This window comes from Artemia franciscana, chromosome 2, assembly GCF_032884065.1.
Source record: "Artemia franciscana chromosome 2, ASM3288406v1, whole genome shotgun sequence".
NCBI classification, from domain to species: Eukaryota; Metazoa; Arthropoda; class Branchiopoda; order Anostraca; family Artemiidae; genus Artemia; species Artemia franciscana.
The window spans coordinates 8,418,264-8,439,064 of record NC_088864.1 but is presented as its reverse complement, the minus strand read 5'-3'; the positions used below and the strand labels follow the sequence as shown (position 1 = coordinate 8,439,064).

The 20,801-nt window shown below is 35.8% G+C and overlaps 2 protein-coding genes and 1 long non-coding RNA gene across 4 annotated transcripts in view; 2 read left to right on the top strand and 1 right to left on the bottom strand.

Annotated features, from left to right (window-relative positions):
- The window catches only part of LOC136037006 (ribosomal protein S6 kinase 2 beta-like), an 884,370-nt gene that overhangs the window by 114,041 nt on the left and 749,528 nt on the right, over positions 1-20,801 (top strand). The gene's annotated exons all lie outside the window — the stretch shown is intronic.
- LOC136037004 (uncharacterized) lies at positions 4,112-13,224 on the top strand. Its single transcript, XR_010619848.1, has 2 exons — positions 4,112-4,299; positions 10,803-13,224. It is a non-coding gene; the product is annotated as an uncharacterized LOC136037004 (long non-coding RNA).
- On the bottom strand, positions 14,371-20,716 carry LOC136034163 (uncharacterized). Its single transcript, XM_065715347.1, has 2 exons — positions 20,633-20,716; positions 14,371-14,906 (listed from the first exon to the last, which is right to left on the bottom strand). The coding sequence occupies exon 2, from the start codon at positions 14,903-14,905 to the stop codon at positions 14,375-14,377; it is 531 nt and encodes a 176-aa protein (XP_065571419.1). The 5' UTR covers position 14,906; positions 20,633-20,716; the 3' UTR covers positions 14,371-14,374.

Sequence of the window (20,801 nt, the reverse complement as noted above, 5' to 3'; positions counted from 1 at the left end):
TTTATTACCCATTGTATTTTTTTCTGTTTTAGGTTAAAATGTGGCTCAATAATTAAGCTTATTATTGTCTTCGAAAAACTGTGTTAGTTTAATTCACTTAGAAGAAGTTATAACGAATTTGTGAGCTGTTTTCGACATTATACTTCTGTATATTCATCAAGCCATTTATGGTCCCCGAAAATACTCTTCAGAAGCTAACTTAAACGACAGAAAATCCCTACTATGTCATTTTAAAATCCAGCAGTTACAAAGCTAAAGAGGGGGTAGGCTGAAACTTTTGATGCTTCTAAAAACTTTTGATAAATAGTTCCTTTTTGAACATATTGAGGCTAAACACATGGTGTTTATCATAGTTAAACCTTTTCCTACGTACCTTTAATGTATATGAGAAGGATTTTCCAAAACTAAGTTGAGTTCGATTTAAAGAAGCTCAGCTATCTAAGGAGTCCATTTTCTTCGATTTTAGATTTATTTTGCTAGAAAGTGAGCTGATAAAGTTCACCAGGCTTTTGCCTGGTGAACGGAAACTTTGGCAGAACATTCGAAGTTGCTATAACGTGAGCCGTACAAGAAATTAGGAACAGACCATAAATTTGAGGAATGTGAGGCCTGGAACATTCAAAACAATGAAGTAAGCCGAAAACATCTAAACTAACAAGAAGTGAGCCATTTTGTGAAAATTTCCACCTATTGTTTCCTTTCATTAGAAGAACTGTAAACTCCAGAATTAAAAATACAGCCTCTGAGGAAGCGATTTTGATAAACAGCTTCATCATTCAATCTGGAAAACCCTATAGGAACCATAATATTTTGCAAGAAGCAAGACTTTTACCATGGAGTGTTCCACCCAGCATGACGAGCCAAAATGCTGCATCTCCATCTTCGAAGTCAAAACATGAGCTGTCGTATTTCTTGCCTGAAATTCTTTGTAGACCTCTAAGGACGAAGGATTCTTAATAGTAGTTTCGTAGTCAACTTTAGCGAACTAAGAATGCTTTCGTCAAACAAAAAATGTTCGAAGTTGAGTGCAAATTAAAAAAAAAAAACAGCAAAATACTTATTAGTTAAGTGGTAAAGTCAATCGAACGAGGCTCTAAACTTCTTCCAAGATAATGTTTGTTTCCTCCTCTCCCCCTGAGTGGGGTCTTGACCAAGTATGGAATATAGAACCAAGATGGGTTTAGTCCTTTAAGTTGTGATACCAATCAAATAATTGGCTGTCTGAATAATATATCCAATATTTGCTTAAATAGCTATAAATAGGAAACTTCCGATATATTTCAACAGGAAGGGGAGGAGGATTTGAAAAAATACAAAAACGATCTCGAATTCTACAAAAAAAAAAAACTTTATAAAGAGATTCTGAATTCTTTGGTTTTTATGGCATTTGGTATTAGCCAAGTGACATATAGCGATCACAAATTCTGTCGGTCGGTCTGTCTGTCTGTCCCAGTTTTGCTAGTTTAGGCACTTTCAGATAAGCTATGACGATGAAATTTGGCAGGCATATTGAAAATTGGCAAATTAGAAAAAACGAGGTATTTTTAACTTACGAACGGATGATCAGATCTTAATGAAATTTGATATTTAGAAGGATATCGTATCTCAGAGCTCTTATTTTAAATCCTGACCTGATCCGGTGACATTGGGGGGGGGGAGTTGGGGGGAACCTAAAAGCTTGGAAAACGCTTAGTGTCGAGCGATCGGGATGAAACTTGGTGGAAAAACTAAGCACAAGTCCTAGATACGTGATTGACATAACCAGAACGGATCTGCTCTCTTTGGGGTGGCTTGGGGGGAGGGTTAATTCTGAAAAATTACAAAAAATTATGTATTTTTAACTTACGAAGGAGTGATCAGATCTTAATGAAATTTCATATTTAGAAGGACCTCGTAACTCAAATCTCATATTTTAAACTCCGACCGGATCCAGTATCATTGGGGGAGTTGGGGGGGCAGAAATCTTGGAAAAGGCTTAGAGTGGAGGGATCGGGATGAAGCTTAGTTGGAAAAATGAGCATAAATCCTAAATCCGTGATTGACATAACCGGAACGGATCTGCTCTCATTGGGGAGATGGGGGGAGGGCTAATTCTGAAATTTTTTTAAAAATTAGGTATTTTTACTTATGAAGGAGTGATAGGATCTTAATGAAATTTCATATTTAGAAGGACCTTGTAACTCAGGTCTCTTGTTTTAAATCTCGATCGGATCCAGTGTCATTGGGGGAGTTGGGGGGACTGGAAATCTTGGAAAACGCCTTGGAAAAGAGTGGAGAAATCAGGATGAAACTTGGTGGGAAGAATAAGCACAAGTCCAAGATACGTGACTGATACAACCGGACTGGATCTGATCTCTTTGGGGGAGTGAGGGGGGGGGGTAATTGAGAAAAATTAGAAAATATGAGGTATTATTAAATTCAAACGATTGATCAGATCTTAATGAAATTTGATATTTGGAAGGATATTGTGCTTCTGCGCTCTTGTTTTAAATCACGACTAGATCCGGTGACATTGGAGGGAGTTGGAGGGGGAAAGTGGAAATCTTGGAAAACGTGAAAATTGAGATTTCTTTATCTTACGAATGGGTGATCGGATCCTAATGAAACTTGATATATAGAAAGATCTTATGTCTCAGATGCTCCATTTTTATTTCGAATCGGATCCGGGGACATAGGGGGTTGGAGGCTTGGAAACCGGAAATCTTGGAAAACACTTAGAGTGGAGAGATCGGGATGAAACATTCATGGGAAGAATAAGCAAAAGTTCTAGATACGTGATTGACATAATTGGAACGGATCCCCTCTCTTTGGGGAAGTGGGTGGGGGTTACGTTAATTCGGAAAAATTAGAAAAATTGAGGTATTCTTAACTTAAGAATGGGTGTCAAGATCTTAATTAAATTTGATATTTAGAAGGATGTTGTGCTTCTGCGGTCTTATTTCAAATCACGACTAGATCCGGTGACATTGGGGGGAGTTGGAGGGGGAAACAGGAAATCTGGGTAAACGTGAAAATTGAGGGTTCTTTATCTTACGAATGGGTGATCGCATCTTAATGAAACTTGATATATAGAAAGATCTTTTGTCTTAGATGCTCCATTTTTAATTTGAATCAGATCTGGAGACATAGGAGGTTGGAGGCTTGGAAACCGGAAATCTTGGAAAACACTTAGAGTGGAGAGATCGGGATGAAACTTGATGGAAGAATAGGCACAAGTTCTAGATACGTGATTGACATAATTGGAATGGATCCGCTCTCTTTGGGGGAGTGGGGGGGTGTTAATTCGGAGAACTTAGAAAAATTGACGTATTTTTAACTTAAGAATGGGTGTCCAGATCTTAATGAAATTTGATATTTAGAAGAAACTCATGTCTCAGAGCTCTTATTTCAAATCCCGACCAGATCTGGTGTCATTGGGGGGAGTTGGAGGGGGAAACCAGAAATCTTGGAAAACGCTTACAGTGGAGAGATCGGGATGAAACTTGGTGGGTAGAATAAGCAAATGTCGTAGATACGTGATTGACGTAACCGTACTGGATCCCGCTCCCTTTGGGGAAGTTAGGGGGGTCCAGTGCTTTGGCGAGTTTGGTGCTTTTGGATGTGCTAGGACGATGAAAATTGGTAGGCGTGTCAGGGACCTGCACAAATTGACTTGATAAAGTTGTTTTCCCCGATTTGACCATCTGGGGGGGGGGGAGGTAAAAGGAGAGGAAAAATTAGAAACATGAGGTATTTTTAACTTACGAGTTGGTGATCGGATCTTAATGAATTTGAATATTTAGAAGGACCTTGTGTCTCAGAGCTCTTATTTTATATCCCGTCCGGTATTAAGGCTCTGATTTTTCCTTTTAAATCAATCTATTGATTCTTAGAATTTTGCTAGAGCTCATGCCATATGAGCTCTTGGATCTTCCGACCTCGTCACAAGTGCCATAAGAGCTCTTAGCTCTTGTTCAAGGGGGAGGTCTTCTCCTCCCTGGAGTGTTTATGTAACCAGTTGATAATATGTCCTTAAGCCAATGTTTGAGTTTGGCTTTAACCCAGCGATCCCTTGAACCTAGAAAGCCTACCCACTACCCGTTTGTTACTTTTACTTATTTTTCATTTTCAGCCCTGTTGCTCCAGCTCTCCAGAAAGGTGACAGTCTCGTTGTCTTCACTGTCAAAGATTATGACTTGGTTGGATCGAGCGAATTCATGGGAGAAGCATTTCTGCACTTTAGAGACGTTGTTCGAGGTTTGGGAAGTGAAGATTTGAAGGAGGTTAACCAAGTTGTAATGCCACTTACACGTCCAACGGGTACGTTTAATGTGTACCTTCTAAGTATTTTTTTTTCAAACCTCTTTCATTATTAAAAATGTTCCTGTTCCCCCTTCAAAAACCGATTTCTCCTTAAATTAATATCTGATTAATGGGCTGACGTAGCCCTGTAAGTATTTTCTATTTTGTTCTGTAATAATATATACCCTATTTCTATATCCACATATTTTTTTTCTTATGGAGAAAAGAAAGGTTTTGAATAAGGTGAGCCAAGGCTCTGTATTTTAGAAACATTGTTCGGGGCTGTGGAAGAGAAATTTTGAGGGATGTCAACCACGTTGGTACTATTACTCACACTTCCAGTCATGATGTGTATATTTAACTGCTTTTGTTCAAATCTCTTTCATTATTAAAATGTGAATGGTCATTCCTGGGAAATCTAAATGCTGAATGATATTTCAGCATGTATCGCCCGCAAAGATGCATTAATATTTTTGTAAATGCAGGCCATTTTGGTTAGAATGTGTCAACAATTTTGACGATGAATCTAAAAAAATTCTTCGTTTCAAGTCAATTCAGCATGGCTATACACCATGGGATGCTAATATAATGAGTTTTTTAAGGGTTGACTGGGGTAGTATTCGACTGGGGTTGTATTATAGCTATGTGCACAAGAAATATGGAGACTCTTCCTGTTGAAATGCCTTCCGAAATAAATTTCTGCCTATGCGCCACGCCGTATTTGAAGGACATAAGACATATATCCGATTCCTTAGTTTGCTTAAAATCAAAGAAGACAATCATATGCAGCGTAATAGCGCTGCCTAAGGAGAGAGCGAAGCCGACTGGTGTGTATTTTTTTCGTTCCCCCAACCACCTTGTATAGAACAGTGTTAGCCCTCACCCGTCTGCACCTTCTTCGAAAATTATTGGTCAACTTGGCCCTCGTCAACCGAACATGCCACTTGTACTGCTAAAACCGATGTATGAATACTGGGTAATTTTTGAAATCTAGTCCCATTCCTTCTGGGGCTTTGGAGCTCTAGTTGACCCTAGAGGTGTACTGGTTAGACCTTTTTGATGGCTCTGAATCAAATGGCTATCTCGAATTTATGGCGCAAAATGTTTACGAGGATGTAAAAAAGAGCATGGAAAGGGCGTCGGTTGCCCTCCAATCAGTTTTGGCCTTTGAAAAAAGCATTAGAACCTACTATTTTGGATCGCCTAATCCACATGATTTCTATGCTCATAGAAACTTCAGATGTTCTCATTTGGTTGAAAACTGAAAATTCTAGTGTCCTTTTAAAGATTTAAAAGTGGTTGAACTGTGACCACTCCCTTCGCACTTCCTTTTTGAGGTAGCTATTTTGCTCAAAACGGTTGAAAGGCCCGATACCTATGCCTACGGGGGTCACATGTCCACCCCCAGCCTTTGGGTCAAAGGCTGCAAGTTATACAAATTGAATATTGTTTTTATATTTAGGCTTTATCATTTCGAAAAAGGGACTCGTTTGATCCTGGGTCTCGCAAAAGTCTTAGGGTGTTACTGTGAAACTTTTAGCGAATGTTTACAGGGATGTCAAACTAAATTAAAATACACTATGTGCATGTAGGCGATCAATAGGGTGTATTACAATATCTGAGGAACAGGCGAGGGTGCTAAGTTGAAATTCCAGGGCTGCTAGAAATATTACTGCTTGTGATTTCAAATACTACTTGTGACTCCAACTACTTGCAGCTGCGACTGTGGTTGTTAAGGCCTATGACTGCGACTACTTGGTACTGCGGCAGTGACTACTTGTGACTGGTATTGCTATCACTACCACTGCGACTGCGACTGCTACTCTCAAAAGGCGGAACCTCCAATATCTAAGGAGCGGTTAAGGGTATTAGAATTCTGGAAAGGGCTCTTTTGATTTGAAAGTTCGGATGTCCTTTAGACATTCGAGGGCATTAGAGGGCAACCAAACCATTCCCACTTTCTTGAGTTTAACAGATTTAAACTTCGTTCTCATTAGTGGTGTACCAAGAAAGACCCCAAAAGATGATTGGAATCGCTCTAAGGGCTATATTTTTCCGCCAGTAAATTTACTTGTTTCTTCTGTTAAAATGAGCTACGCCCCCAACCTATGTCAAAGCCTTAATAGTTGTTTTGTATTGATTTATATGTACAATTTTTCGTCCTTTCTTCGGTTCTTTACAAGTTTATTATGCATAAACAATTTTTTTGCATTCAAAGTTGATTGTTGCTTTAATTGATTTCAAATATAAATTGTTGGTTTAATTAATTTTAAATACAAATCAGTTGCATTCCAAAGGTGAACTAAAATGATAGAGGGGTTTGGCAACTCTTTCCTTAAAGATGATAAATTTATAGCACCGCTCAGAGTTATGTTTTTTAGTCTTAGAGCTAGAAATTATGAATCGTTTTTTATAATAGTAACAGCCTATCCTCAGGTAACTTCTAATGGGTTGATGTAACTCGCTAGATTCAACCTTTAATACATTTGCAATAGCTGTAAAAAAATAATTGTGGTACAGGAAGCCCAGTCCCAGACTCTGGCGAGAGTGCGCATTAATGCTTATTCTTCTCAATGATTCTGCGAACTTTTTTTGCTAAAAAAAATAAAATAAAATAAATAAAAAAACTTAAGAAAGTTATCTGGTTAGTTCCAAGAGATTCATCGTCTGATCCATTGAATTGAAGGTTTTTAATCCAGGAAGAGCCCTCTTGAGCAAGGTACTGGTAGAACTAGTAACAGAACAAACCCACTAGTAACAGAACAAACCCACAGAAAGTGGTATCTTCAGTTAATTTTATGTCCTTTCAGGCTTCCTTGTGTGAAGTCTAAAGGTATTTTGAGCAGGGTCGTATACATGTTTTTTAGTCGGGGGAGGTGGAAGGGGTATTTTCCGCAGGTAGTGTACAAAAAATTAAAAAAACGTATCAAAGTGTGGTTTATGCATTTTTCATTATGTCTTTACGAGTCAGACAAAGATTTCGGGGGGGGGGTCAAACCCCGTAATCCATTCCCTGAATACTGCCTTGGGTCTAGTAAGCCACTCAGCAGATAAACATTATAAAACAATATATTAATCTAGTTATTAAGAAATACACTAACAGGTACTCGGAAGACTTACTCTGCAGCCAAATGCTTATACCTAAATTTTTTTAAGGATATATCGTAAAATATGAAAAATAGAGAGTAAGTACATTAATATACATTAGAGCACGAGGTTTTAGAAACGACACAAATAAAACCTGTTAGTCAGAATGGACATTAGCACGTTAGTAAACTGACATAAAGAAAAAAGAAGATCATCGAGTTCAACCATAACATATCTATTTTTTCACAAAGGGTGGAATTTATGTGATAATTGCTAATTCTCTTCTATAGCTGACTTTTTAAATTAATATATATATATATATATATATATATATATATATATATATATATATATATATATATATATATATATATATATATATATATATATATATATATATATATATATATATATATATATATATATATATATATATATATGTCCCTAATAATAGTTAATAAGGGACTTGCAAAGGCAAAGGGAACGCTCAGGCCATTAATCCTCAGAATATTAAAATTGCCTCAATTTTTCATCCCATATCGTACATTATCCTTGTAATTTGACTGTTCTTTGAAGCTGTGTCACCGCCAGTATAAATACTGTATATATGCATGGTCGTTGCTATGGATCTTTAATTTAAATTATAGCAAATACAAAGTGTAATTAAGATGCATCAGAAAAATTAACTCAGCCAAAAGATATTACTAAAAACTTCGTTTTCTAGCTTTGATGCATTGAGGAAAGGGGAATTTTTTTAGTAAATGAACAAAAAATACCTTCAAATTAACAATATGCTGCACGCTAAATGGCACTGTTGCAACTGAACTTTCTCAATTAATACTGATAAATATGAAAAAAGACAAAAATAATCATTGTCAAGCAGTGGCGATCAATCGCCTAGTATTCAATTGATGTGTCTCATAATGAGGTGACTAACAAAACAGTTTCTTTTGTAGATAAATATCCTCTTACAAGTTTGATAATCTGATCTCAGATAATTCAAGATGTAGCTTTATTTGGGGATTAAACTAGTTTTTTTAACTGTAAGTAAGATGCGACATTAAAACTTAAAACGAACAGAAATTATTCAGTATACGAAATGGGTTGTCCGCTCTTCAACGCCTCGCTCTTTACGCTAAAGCTTTTAATTGTTTTAAAAAGTAGAATTGTAGCAAAGAGTCAAACTTTAGCGTAAAGAGCGAGACGTTGAAGAGCGGACAACCCATTTCGTATACTGAATAATTTCTGTTCGTTTTAAGTTTTAATGTTGCTCCTTACTTACAGTTAAAAAAAACTAGTTTTTTTCATTTAATTTCTGAACGTTTTTGAATTAATGCATGTTTGATTTTGGCTCTCCACCATAGGACTTGTCCAATCTTATTGAGTTTTTTGTATTGAATCAGATTAACAGATTATTAAAATGAAATTTGCATATTAATTCCTTTTTTGGCTAAATTGCTTTCTCTTAGCTTTGATCAGACGATTTTGAGAAATAAGGGGTGGGGAAGGAGGCCTAGTTGCCCTCCAATTTTTCGGTTACATAAAAAGGCAACTATAACTTTTAGTTTTTAACTAACGTTTCTATTACTGTTTATTACTGTTTTAAAATGTAGAGTTAAGAGAAAAAGTCAAACTTTAGCGTAAAGAGCGGGGTGTTGAGGAGGAAAAGCCCCTTTCATATACGGAGTAATTTCTGTTCGTTTTAAGTTTTACTGTCGCTCCTTACTTGCAGTTAAAAAAACTTGTTTTTTTTTATTTAATTATCGAAAAGCGCTTGCATTGCTATACACTAGTTTTTGCGACCATTCAATACTTTTCCTATCTGGTATTTCACCTATTCTGAAAAAAAGACAAGATCTGGCTGAATTGTGTATATTATATTTCCGCTATTGTAAGTTTCTGTTTCATTTACCCCGGTCTTATATGAAAAAGAAAATAATTCGGTATTTCGGGGCTTCTGACATTATTACTCCTTTGCGGAAGTTAGGCTCAAAATTGGAAAAGGATTATATTTTTTCTCTGGGCCCCTTCCACCTCTTAGTTCGTTTATTTTCCCGTTAGTTTTCACCTGTTTTCGCTTTATAGTTGTGTTATCTCTTAGCAGTTCTTTCGTTAGTTGAGTTATGGTTGTGGTATATATGTTTTATCGCTCGTATAGTTGTGTTATTTTCAAATTATACTCCATAATAAAGAGGCTCCGAACACCCAGCATTGTATATTAAGCTCTGAATTTGACGTTTTTTGCTAACGTGACCAGATTAGTCCTGCGCCGTGCGCCCTTTTCATTGAGTTTTTCTTCCTTCATGACATATTTCTCCAAGGAAAGATCCTCCCACATAGCCCCCTCCCCTCAACCCTAACCCCAAAACCAAAAAAATCCCCCTGAAAACGTCTGTACACTTCCCAATAACCATTATTATATGTAAACACTGGTCGAAGTTTGTAACTTGCAGCCCCTCCCCCAGGGACTTTGGGGGAGTAAGTCATCCCCAAAGACATAGTTATTATGGTTTTCGACTATGTTGAACAAAATGGCTATCTCAAAATTTTGATTCGTTGACTTCGGGAAAAAATGAGCGTGGGAGGGGGCCTAAATGCCCTCCAATTTTTTTGGTCACTTAAAAAGAGCACTAGAGCTTTTCATTTCCGTTAGAATGAGCCCTCTTGCGACATTCTAGGACCACTTGGTCGATACGATGACCCCTGGGGAAAAGAAAAAAAAAACAAAACAAACAAACAAATAAACACGCACCCGTGATTTGTCTTCTGGCAAAAAAATACAAAATTCCACATTTTTGTAGATAGGAGCTTGAAACTTCTACAGTAGGGTTCTCTGATACGCTGAATCTGATGGTGTTATTTTCGTTAAGATCCTACGACTTTTAGAGGGTGTTTCCCCCTTATTTTCCTAAATAAGGCAAATTTTCTCAGGCTCGTAACTTTTGATGGGTAAGACTAAACTTGATGAAACTTATATATTTAAAATCAGCATTAAAATGCGATTCTTTTGATGTAGCTATTGATATCAAAATTCAATTTTTTAGTTTTGGTTACTATTGAGCCGGATCGCTCCTTACTACAGTTCGTTACCACGAACTGTTTGAAAAAACTAGGGTTTTTAAGCAAAGCTGAATTATGCAGTGAAATCGTTTGAAAAATCGGAAAAACTACTTCGATCCTCGATAAGCTTCTGATCCTTAAAACCCCTTAATTCTTGACTTCGGTTCATCGTCTCATTGGTAATATTTATGTTATTTTTTACCTTTAGGCTGGCTTTATAAGCTTTATGAACAGATGGACCAAGTCCCAGTTTAAAATTCACAAACTTTTCAAATTGATAGGGACTAAGGATCGTTTAATTGTAGATTTTAAGCAGTTTATGTTGATCAATCTGAATGAGTGTGAAATAACTTCACTCTTTTTTTTTTAACTAGAATCAAACCACTTGCTGGAGACCCTAGAATTAAGAAGCTGGGACAGACTGGCCAAGAATTTTGTTAAGCGCGAGAAGAAGAACATTGATCAGAAGCTGAAGTAGTGAATATTGTCATCGTTACAGATTTAAATTTAAGTGTGCTGTAAGCAGGGTTGCCAAACGAACATTTTCCTGTCAAATTATCAACATCAAAATGGGAAGTAACACTTGTCTGAGTCTTTGCTAGAAAATGGAATGGGGAAAGGCGCTTTTCTTTTTGCGTGAAATCATATATTTTTAACAAACTTTTCAGAAGGAGGTCTAATTCACCCCAATCTAATCAAAAATTAGGCTGTTTTTTTGTATTATTGGTATCAAGCAAACTATAGTAGACACTGTAAGTAAAAACCAAAGACAGGTTTTTTTGGAGGAAGTTGGTGGCAACCCTGATCATAGGAGCTAAAGAAAATTTAGTGTGATTAAATACTAGTCTACTTAAAAAGAAGTATATTCTTAGTCTAAAATATTGTTTTCTCAATAATTAAATTAATCATACGTTTCTTTAAAAACAACACAAACGTTAGTACTTTTGGTGGTTTTTATGTTATGGTCGTCTTAAACCAAAACCAATTAAGTTTAAGAAACGAATTTTGGTCCAATTTGTTTATGGTAATTTGAAAAATTTGTATGATAATTTTTTTTATGTAAAATGAAATCGATAGCCTGTTGTTTTAAACTCAGGACCTTTAATCAACTGGCTCAGTCCGTGAATACTCTGTCTTCTTCTGAAAGTGGCTATTGCATATCAGGCCATGTAGCTATCATAAAAATGTCTCATATGTTAGTGTCTTCATTGTAAGAAAAGCAATATGAAGTCAATAAATGACATTTATTGTTATATTTTGGTCATTTATGACTGAATAATCTGCAAGTATTTTGCGCATAAAATCAGCTTCCCCTCAAATCACTATGTTCTATTGTATAATTTAATAGACCTGAAACCAATCTATCTCTAAGGATTTTCTTTTTTTTCAATTTATGTCTCCTCTTGGGCGATACTATGGGTAAAGAAATATCTGGTTTGAACCCTCTCCCCTCCTCCTCCAAAAATTTCGTCCTGCTCGTCCACCCGTTTGCAATATTTCAGTAAATTTCCTTTCATATCATATTTTTTCTGAAGCGTGTGAAAAATCTAATTAATGGGTTATGATTCTTGACGCATGTCTGGTAGTGTATTGAGACTTTTACTTTGAAGGGAGACATTCATCATACAGTGTTGTTAATTCACGAAAATGTAGGACAAGGTAAAGTCTATTTTTAAAGATCCAGGGGAGGCAGCTATTTCAATGGAAATATTAAGAAATGATATGTCCCATGAAAACACACGAAAAATATCGTTTCCAACTCTAGGGGGAGAGGGAAACGTCCCTTCCCGTCATTGACACATGTCATTAAGTTTAATTTGCAAGCGGTACAAGTTGCAAAGACACTTGAATTATTAGGTAGGTTAACAATAAAAACCGTTGATTCATTCACCAATTTTCTCAATTTTGGAGGGATTCAAACCCTCTTGCTGGTTAGGCCGCTGCTAATAAGTGTAGCTTCATCAGTGGAAATTTAACGAAAGTATTTATTGGCATTTAGAAGCACCTGGTGGCAAAGGCGTAGCTCCAGCATCTTTATTGTAGGGGGGGACAAGAGGGGTCTATAGCCGTATAAAAAAGGGATATTGGCTGTATAACATTTTTCTCTCCAAATTAATGGGGGGAACTGCACCCCTCCAGAAAAAAAACGACGCACCGCCTGGTGCTTTAGTTTAACTAATAAACACTTTCGATTTAACTAGTAATAATGTTGCATTCTATTGAGTCTCTTTTGAAAAGTGTCTTTTACTGTCTCTTCTTCAACAAAAGGAGACCGAGTCTCTTTATATCAAAATATATTTTGAGTCATTTTTACTTTATTTTTTGTTATTATCTTTCGTTGTAGTGTATTAGCAAAATTTGAATTAATCATTTCATATTGTACAGGGAACGATTAGACAGACTATGAATTAAAATTCAATTAGTATATTTTGATTTATAAGTATTTTAATTAAGATACAAAAAGGATAACAATTGCTGGTGTCAGTCATGCATGAAGGGGCAGGATCTGGGACAGCACACCTCTCCAAAAATGTCAAAATTTTACTGCAATTTCTTATATATTATATCTCTTATATTACTCACAGTAACCATATTTTATTGTTTTTTCGAAGCCTACCCCTCTCCTTAATATTTGGTCTATTCACAGCCAACTCCTGTGTACGAGATCCTCCCTGAAGCATCCTCCCTTGTGACTTTGACCACTTGAAATGGAGTGACTTATGTAAATATTCATAATATTTATCCGTTTTTTTTTGTTATTATAATATCGCTAAATTAAATACAATTTGAAACTTATCTTTTGTGTTGCTGTCTGGAAAAGCAGAATAATAAAAATGAAGCTGGAAGAAAGATAGAAAATTTTAGTTGTGTCTTTTCTAGATAGAAAATAAGCTGGAAAAAGAGAGAGCCAAGGTAGTTAAATGGAACAGAGCTCTGTAGAAGATTAAAACACAATTAATACAAAATAGAATTTACCGTAAAACAAAGAAGGGAAAGGGATGGAACGAGATTACGGAGCGCAGAATGTGAGGGGTGGTACCAAACGAAGAAGAAGCATTTAAGTATAAACGCATGTAATATATAAAATTCATATTTTGGGTAAATTCTTCCCGTGGTCCTCCTGGAAAGTAGTTGAGGAAGGAGAATGAAAGTCTCAGGAATGAATAGAGAGCCTCAATGATCCCCCGGAGAGATTTTTTTTATAACCACTCTAAAAAAGCATTCTAGATACTAGAGAGAGAAAAAAATATGTATGTCACAATCATGATTTCTCGGAAAAGGAGTGCTTAAAAATGCAAACTTTCTGCTTTAAAATGCGTATTGCACAATTTTTTTCCTACTTTTGCTTGCAAAAATTCCTAAAAAGTTGCGTAGAGGCTATAAAAAGGTAAGTGACAGACAGAAACCTAGACTTTTAGCACCTGATGGCTTTAATAGGAATATTTTCTTGCAAAATACTAAAAAAAAACGCGGAATTAGATTTAAAATAGAGGGGATAGGGGAAATACTCCAATTAGAAAAAAAATAATAATGGAAGTCCTGCATGTCATTTATTGTAAAAGCACTAAAAAAATTAATTTTGAACCAGTATTTCTCGCTTTAGAGAGAAAAAATTTGTATCTCGCCAATCGTGATATTCTGGGGAAAGGAGTGCTTAAGTTTGCAAATTTTCCGTTTTAAAATGAGTATTTGCACAATTTTTCCCCTACTTTTGCTAGCAAAAATCCTTAAGAAGTTTCGTGGAAGCTATAAAAAGGTAAGTGGCTGACAGAAACCTAGACTTCTAGCACCTGATGGTTTTAATAAGAATGTTTTCCTGCAACACACTAAAAAAAGATGCAGAATTAGAATTAAAATAGAGAGAGGAGGGGAAATACCCCAATTAGAAATAAAATCTAATGGAATTCTTAAATATTTCATTTATTTTAAAAGCACTAAAAATACGTTAATTATGAACCAGTGTTTCTCGCTTTAGCATTCGTCTCGTGGCTTTTCCATACACTTTTTCTACAACTTTAGGCTCATATTTTTCAAGCTTCCCTACTTCGTCTTTTTCTTCATCCTCTTCATGACCATCATAGTCATAATATGGTCCTTCATATATAATTTCTGGGTAGGGCCGCTTAGGCTTCTTCTTCTTCCTAGGTTTGTAATTTTTCGCCCCCGGAAAGAATATCGGGGCTATGTTAACAGAAGCCAAAAAGAAAATGTTTGTCGTCGTCACAGTTACAATCACAGTTACTACAGTAACGATGGTTATTAGTCCAACAGAAAATAATATTTTAAGTGCGTAGGGGACAAGGGCAAGGTCAGGGCCTCCGTCACCAATGATTATTCCTTTATTGTCCTTGGTTGTTGTTTTGATGTCAGTAACCGTTGTATCAACTAATGGGCCGCTGTAAGGAGTCAAGGCGACTGGAGGAATGGAGGCAGCGACTTCGCTGAAACTTGAGGGCATATTTGCTAGCAAAGACATCCTGAAAAAAGAATTTCTAGATTAGATTATGTATTTTGATCTGTCTGAAAGTAATTACAAGTTGAAAAATATAAATATTTATCGTGTTTACTTTTACACCGGAAGCGGGTAAGGGCATATCGTATATAAGGGTACGGCCTTAGGAAACACGCCCTAACGAAAAAGTTAGTTTAGCCGACTCTTTGGCTAGTATACACCATCTATCTGCCAATATAATTCGTATTGTCAGTAACTCCCAGCCAATCACAAACCTGAAAACAATCTTAGGATTTTGGAAGGTGGGTACCTGAAGCGTGAGTTTCTCTAATACAAGTCAGTTGGCTTTTGATTCTGACATGAGAACATACGTTTTGTCCCTGTTTCCCGATAGGACCCTTTTAAGTTTTAATGTTGCTCCTTACTTTCAGCTGAAAGATCTTATTTTTTTATATTTAATTTCTGATGGTTTTTTGCATTATCTTTGATAGAAAAAAATGTCGTTTCCGCTATATGATGAGAAGTACATTTTTTGTATCCTCATTAACAATTAAAATTGAAAAAAAAATGTCTCTTATTTTCGTGAGTTGATTTCCCTATTGGGGTTTTGACTATAACTATAGTTGCATGGTCATAACCAAAGCCTTATCCAGGGTAGGGGGTTTGAGGGGTTGACCCCCCTCCCCCCCCAAAAAAAAAACAGTTTGTCCGACTCGTAAAAACATAACGAAATTGTGTATAAACAAATTTTTCATGCGCTTTTTAAGTTTTCTTTGTATCCCCCTTCCCAAAAAAAAGTAATGGACAAGCCCCTGGTCATGGAAATCTATGTGGCTTAGGTTTTAAAGCACCGCGAAGAGTCTTAGTAATTTATTACCGTACTTGACGTTGACGACGCATTCCAATAAACATTAGTTTGTGGTAGTGAGCCTTTTAGTGAATTTGCCTGATTGTGAAGTAACTTGCGGGTAGATCTGAATCTAACAAATTAATATTATTGCCGTTGTGTTGCTACTATGTTTGATTTACGTCGGCTCTCATTAGTATAAAATATTCCCTGTAATTTGATGATAGGTGGTAGTAAGCGAGTCTTAGACGAATCTGGAAAGACATAGAAAGAAACAAGTCTGCTCGAGAATGCGTTAAATTAAAAAAGAAGTTTATTTTTCATACAACAACAGCTGTAAGGAGTGAAATTAAAATCTAAATGTGGATAAATGATGTTGTGTATGAGAGAGCTGCTGGTTCCTTCAACCCTTTCCCCTTTTTCAACAGCCCAGCTCTTCAACGGTGTTCTAAAACTCTTCAGCAGTGTTCTAAAGCTCCTCAACAGTGTTCTAAAGCTCTTCAACAGTGTTCTAAAGATCTTCAACAGTGTTCGAAAGCTCTTCAACCGCCTTCTGAAACTCTTCAACCGCCTTCTAAAACCCTTCAACCGCCTTCTAAAACCCTTCAGCAGCCTTCTAAAGCTCTTCAAGAGCCTTCTAAAGCTCTTCAACAGCCTTCTAAAGCTCTTCAACGGCCTTCTAAAGCTCTTCAATAGCCTTTTGAAGCTCTTTAACAGCCCATTATGTTTAGACTTCGCGGAGAAAAAATACAAGTTGGTCGTATTGTTTTTGTGCTAAAGAATTCCTTCTTGAAGTAGTAGGGGGAGCGGAGGTTTGATAGAGCAACAGTCCTCTTCTTACACGCTAAACTATGTTCTTTTTTAGATTTATTGTCATTCGTCATTGTCATTTTAAAAAACTTGCTATTAATTTCGTTTTCGTTGTAATATCAATATAGTTTTTCCATTGAAGTTTGGTCTTTGTGTTATAATACTGGGAAACTTAATTTAGTTTTACTTGCTTTTCAACAACAAAATATATGATTTTCGTAAAGAAGAGGCAGGCTTCCGTCCTCATTCTTACAGTTCAGTACACTTAAAACACAAGTCCTAACTAGTCATCACAAACTTTTTTTATTTCAGCATTAAAGTTCCTCATTAAAAATTTATTTTCTCACAATAAGAGGGGACAGATCATCCTCCTCAGAACTCATTGTACAGGTTAGGCATTATTTTTGTTCAGCAAAGGAGGAGAGATTAGTGGTAGACAAATTCTTCAACGTTTATGTGAAGCACCTTTCGTAAAAATATAGAAAATACTGGCTTAGTAAAGCAATTCTAAGCCTTCCGGCTCCCTTCTTAAGAATATCCATGTGTCTCTGTCTTTCGAGATAGATAATGCCTGAGAAGGCTGATATCTTAAAATATTTCTCGGAGGTAGGTTTAGGGTTTGAACGGTCAAAAATGAATTCAACGGTATAATTTTCATGTTTTTCAAGGAGAATCTTTGAACAAATTATATATTTACTGGATGCCCCGACTCCTCTTCTTCCTCTTTGGCAGGGGTATAGCTAAAATATTTTTAATAGGGGAGGGGACAAGAGGGGGTGTTATTGAAGTCGGTGGTATTTAAGCGGTAGTGAATAAAAGCAAATATTTAACAAACACGCTACTTGATGAATTTAAAAACATTACGCAACACAATATAAACAATAAAAACACATTAAACAATCATAAATATAAGTGCTGGTACTTGGCTTTTGCTAAAATTGTCAGCAATGAGCTGCTGTAGACGATTTTAGTATAGTATAAACAAGCTTTCGGGTGAACAAAGGTGGCTTTTTTTCAGCCAGATTCACAACTAGTGCTGCAGTACTTATCCCCCTCCACTTCCACCAAGCCTCACACCCAGTACGGGATGCTCAATTTCATAATTGAACCAAGTTATATTCTAATGACCCCGGGTATCGCGCTCTTCATTTCCTCGTAATTTTGAATAGATTTTGACTCTGTAAGATTTAATTTGCTGTACTAGTAATTTAATAAATAAATTTAACACTAATACATTCATTTAATTTGATGTACTAATTACAATCATTTTCTGTGGGTTCCGATTTATATTAATAAATTGCATTGATATCAACGGGCCACATAAAGCCGAAACAAAAATCATACGCAGAGCAATATCAATGTCTAAGCAAAGATACAGGATAAGTCAAAATGTTACCACAGACGTGTGACATATTCCTCGCATTTAATTCTCTACATCTAAATTGCGACCGTATTTCAAATTTGAAAATATTCGAAAAATAAAGTTAGAATTATTGACTTATCCTTTGAGCATTGTTTGACAAAGAATATGTAGAAAATCTAAACAATTCTTGGTATCATTGCGGCAGAAACCTTAAATTAAATAAAAATTGCCAGGGGTTCCAATTAGAAGGAAAAATTGACTCCTAGAGTTTGAAAGTTACCTTTACCTTTGTACCCTTGTTAAAAAAACAAATTCTATAAAAATTACACAAAAGTTTTTCTTGGGTGAGTCAGGGTATGGGGGATATATTTTTGTGGAGGGGGTTATACTGAATGTCGTTTCTATGTTTATAATTACCTCAACAAGCAAATTTCGGTCTCCTAATGATGCATGATGAACTGATAATAATAAAAAAACAGAATGTGTTGGTACTTCTGATATGTGCATACAAAATTCTAAATTGTGAGAAAAATATATATTTTTTGTCTAAATTCCCTTTATTCTATTCTCGGAAGACATTTCGTACAGCATGCTGATGCAGAGATAAGAATCCCACAAGTAGCATTGGCGTAGTGTGAAATGCGACTAATTTCAGTCATAATTCCTAACACATTTATGTCATTTTTTTTTCGATTATGTTTAAAGGAATATTTAGAAAAGAAAAAATAGCAAGAAGTCAGTATGATATTATACATAAAGGCAGTTCTACATTTATGGGTTAGTATGTGGATCCGAAACGTAAGGAATGGGACGTCACCAGCGCTTATTAGGCATTTCAATGATAAATAAGAGAATCGGAGTTTCAATTCAATACTGAAAATAAAAATTAAAAACAATTAAACAATTCTTGGAGTGGATTCTCTTCTACCGAATTCCATGACCAGACTACAACTGATTTGACATATCTAGTTATAGTACCAATATTATTATAAAAAGCACTAAATCCTATTTTTTCAGTGATTTCTCTTACATACAGGAAATTATATTCATTGTTCAATGATTCCATTTCTATCCTGTTTGCTGATGCAGAGGGTGTATTCATTTCCACTTTTGAAAGTTTTCAAACAGGAAAACCTAATCTTGAATTGAACGATTTTGGGAAGTAAAAGCACCTTAAATATTAAGGAAAAAATTGACCCGATTAAATGTGGCGAAACAGGTTCACATTTTTACTTGATGATAAGAATTCAAAAGCAGTACATTTGGAAAATTACTAATGTGAAACATATTATGAAGCGCAACGGACCCCTTTTTTTCTTGTTTTCTTTATGTTAAAAACGAGCAAGGATTAATTTTAAAAAAATATCTGTTTAAAGCAAAGAGCAAATTTTGCACTTAGAATGACCTTTTAAACAGTTTTAAATCTACTTAATAAATTACAGTTGTTTTTTAATTATTGGGGATGACAGTCCCCCTCCAGAAATGCACATTAACCAACTAGTGGCGCCAATTCACGAAATCGCATGGTAGGGTTTTTTTTAATTTCTTGAAAGTAGAGATGCAAAAAAGTTTTTTTTTTCTAAATCAAGGGGTATTTTTGTATCCTTCGTTTTTTTTCCTATCTATAACGGCTAGGCCATTTATTTCATATGGAGTACGTATCAAACAGTTCTTGGTAACGAACTGCAAGTAAGGAGCGACCTGGCTTAATAGTAACCAAAACTCTAAAAAACGGAATTTTGATATCAGTATATATAGCAAAAGAATTGACTTATTATGCTGATTCTAAATATATAAGTTTCATTAAGTTTAGTCTTACCCATCAAAAGCTACGAGCCTGAGAAAATTTTTCTGATTTTCAAAAAAGGAGAAAGACACCTTAGAAGTCATGTAATTTTAATGAAGATCACACCATCAGATTCAGCGTATCAAAGAGCCCTTCTGTAGAAGCTTCCTATCCGCAAATTTGCAGTTTATGCCAGAAGAAAGATCACGGATGCGTGTTTATTTGTTATTTTTTTCCCAGGGGTTGTTTTTTTCTCTTTTTTTTACCCAGTGGGCCTAAAAAATAAGGAGAGGGTTTCATTCAAATGGAATGAAAGGCAGCTAGGCCCTCTCCCACGAAATTTTTTTTCTCCAAAACCTTCCGATCAAAATTTTTAGATAGCTATTTTGTTCAGCACAATTACTGAACAAAATAGCTATATAGGTCTTTGGAGATAATACTCCCCCACAGCCCCTGCGGAAAATTCTTTAAGTTATAAAATTTGCCCATTGGTTACGTCTAGTATGTGTTACTTGGAAGTATGCATACATTGTTCGGGTGGGGAGGGGAGTACAAATTTTCTGCTGGGGGAATTTTGCACGGGGAGATTCCACGGAAGGGGAAGTTTCCAGGGGGTGAACTTTTCAGGGGAATTTTGCACTGGGTTATTTGCCAGAATTCCTTCACGTATTTTCTTTTTATGTCTTGTGTTCTCTTAACGATTCAATCTTACGCACCAAGATTTTACACTGGGAATTTGCCAGAATTCCTACACGAATTTTACTTTCAGTTGAAGAAACTTGTTTTTTTAAATATATTAAGGGGCGAATGCATCACCTGACGCCCTTATTTACTCTAGAATTGAAATGCTATTAGAACACCTTTTCCGTGGTTTTGTTTCGAATAAAAGAAACGAAAGAAAAAAGGTTCCAGATAAAAGAATAAGAAGAAAGTAAACAGACAAACCTTGACAATAGGACTAATTTGTCAGCAAGGGATAAAACAAATTAGCGATATTCACAAAGAATTCAGACTGAGCTCATGTTTGCATTTAACGATTTTGACAATACTCAGTTATTTTAATTTAATACTTTAAGACTGACCTAAAAAGCCTGCTTAAAATTCTCATGAATTA

What these genes read in the sequence shown, in the direction of transcription:
- LOC136034163 (XM_065715347.1), bottom strand. Translation starts at nt 14,905, where the DNA reads ATGTCTTTGCTAGCAAATATGCCCTCAAGTTTCAGCGAAGTCGCTGCC.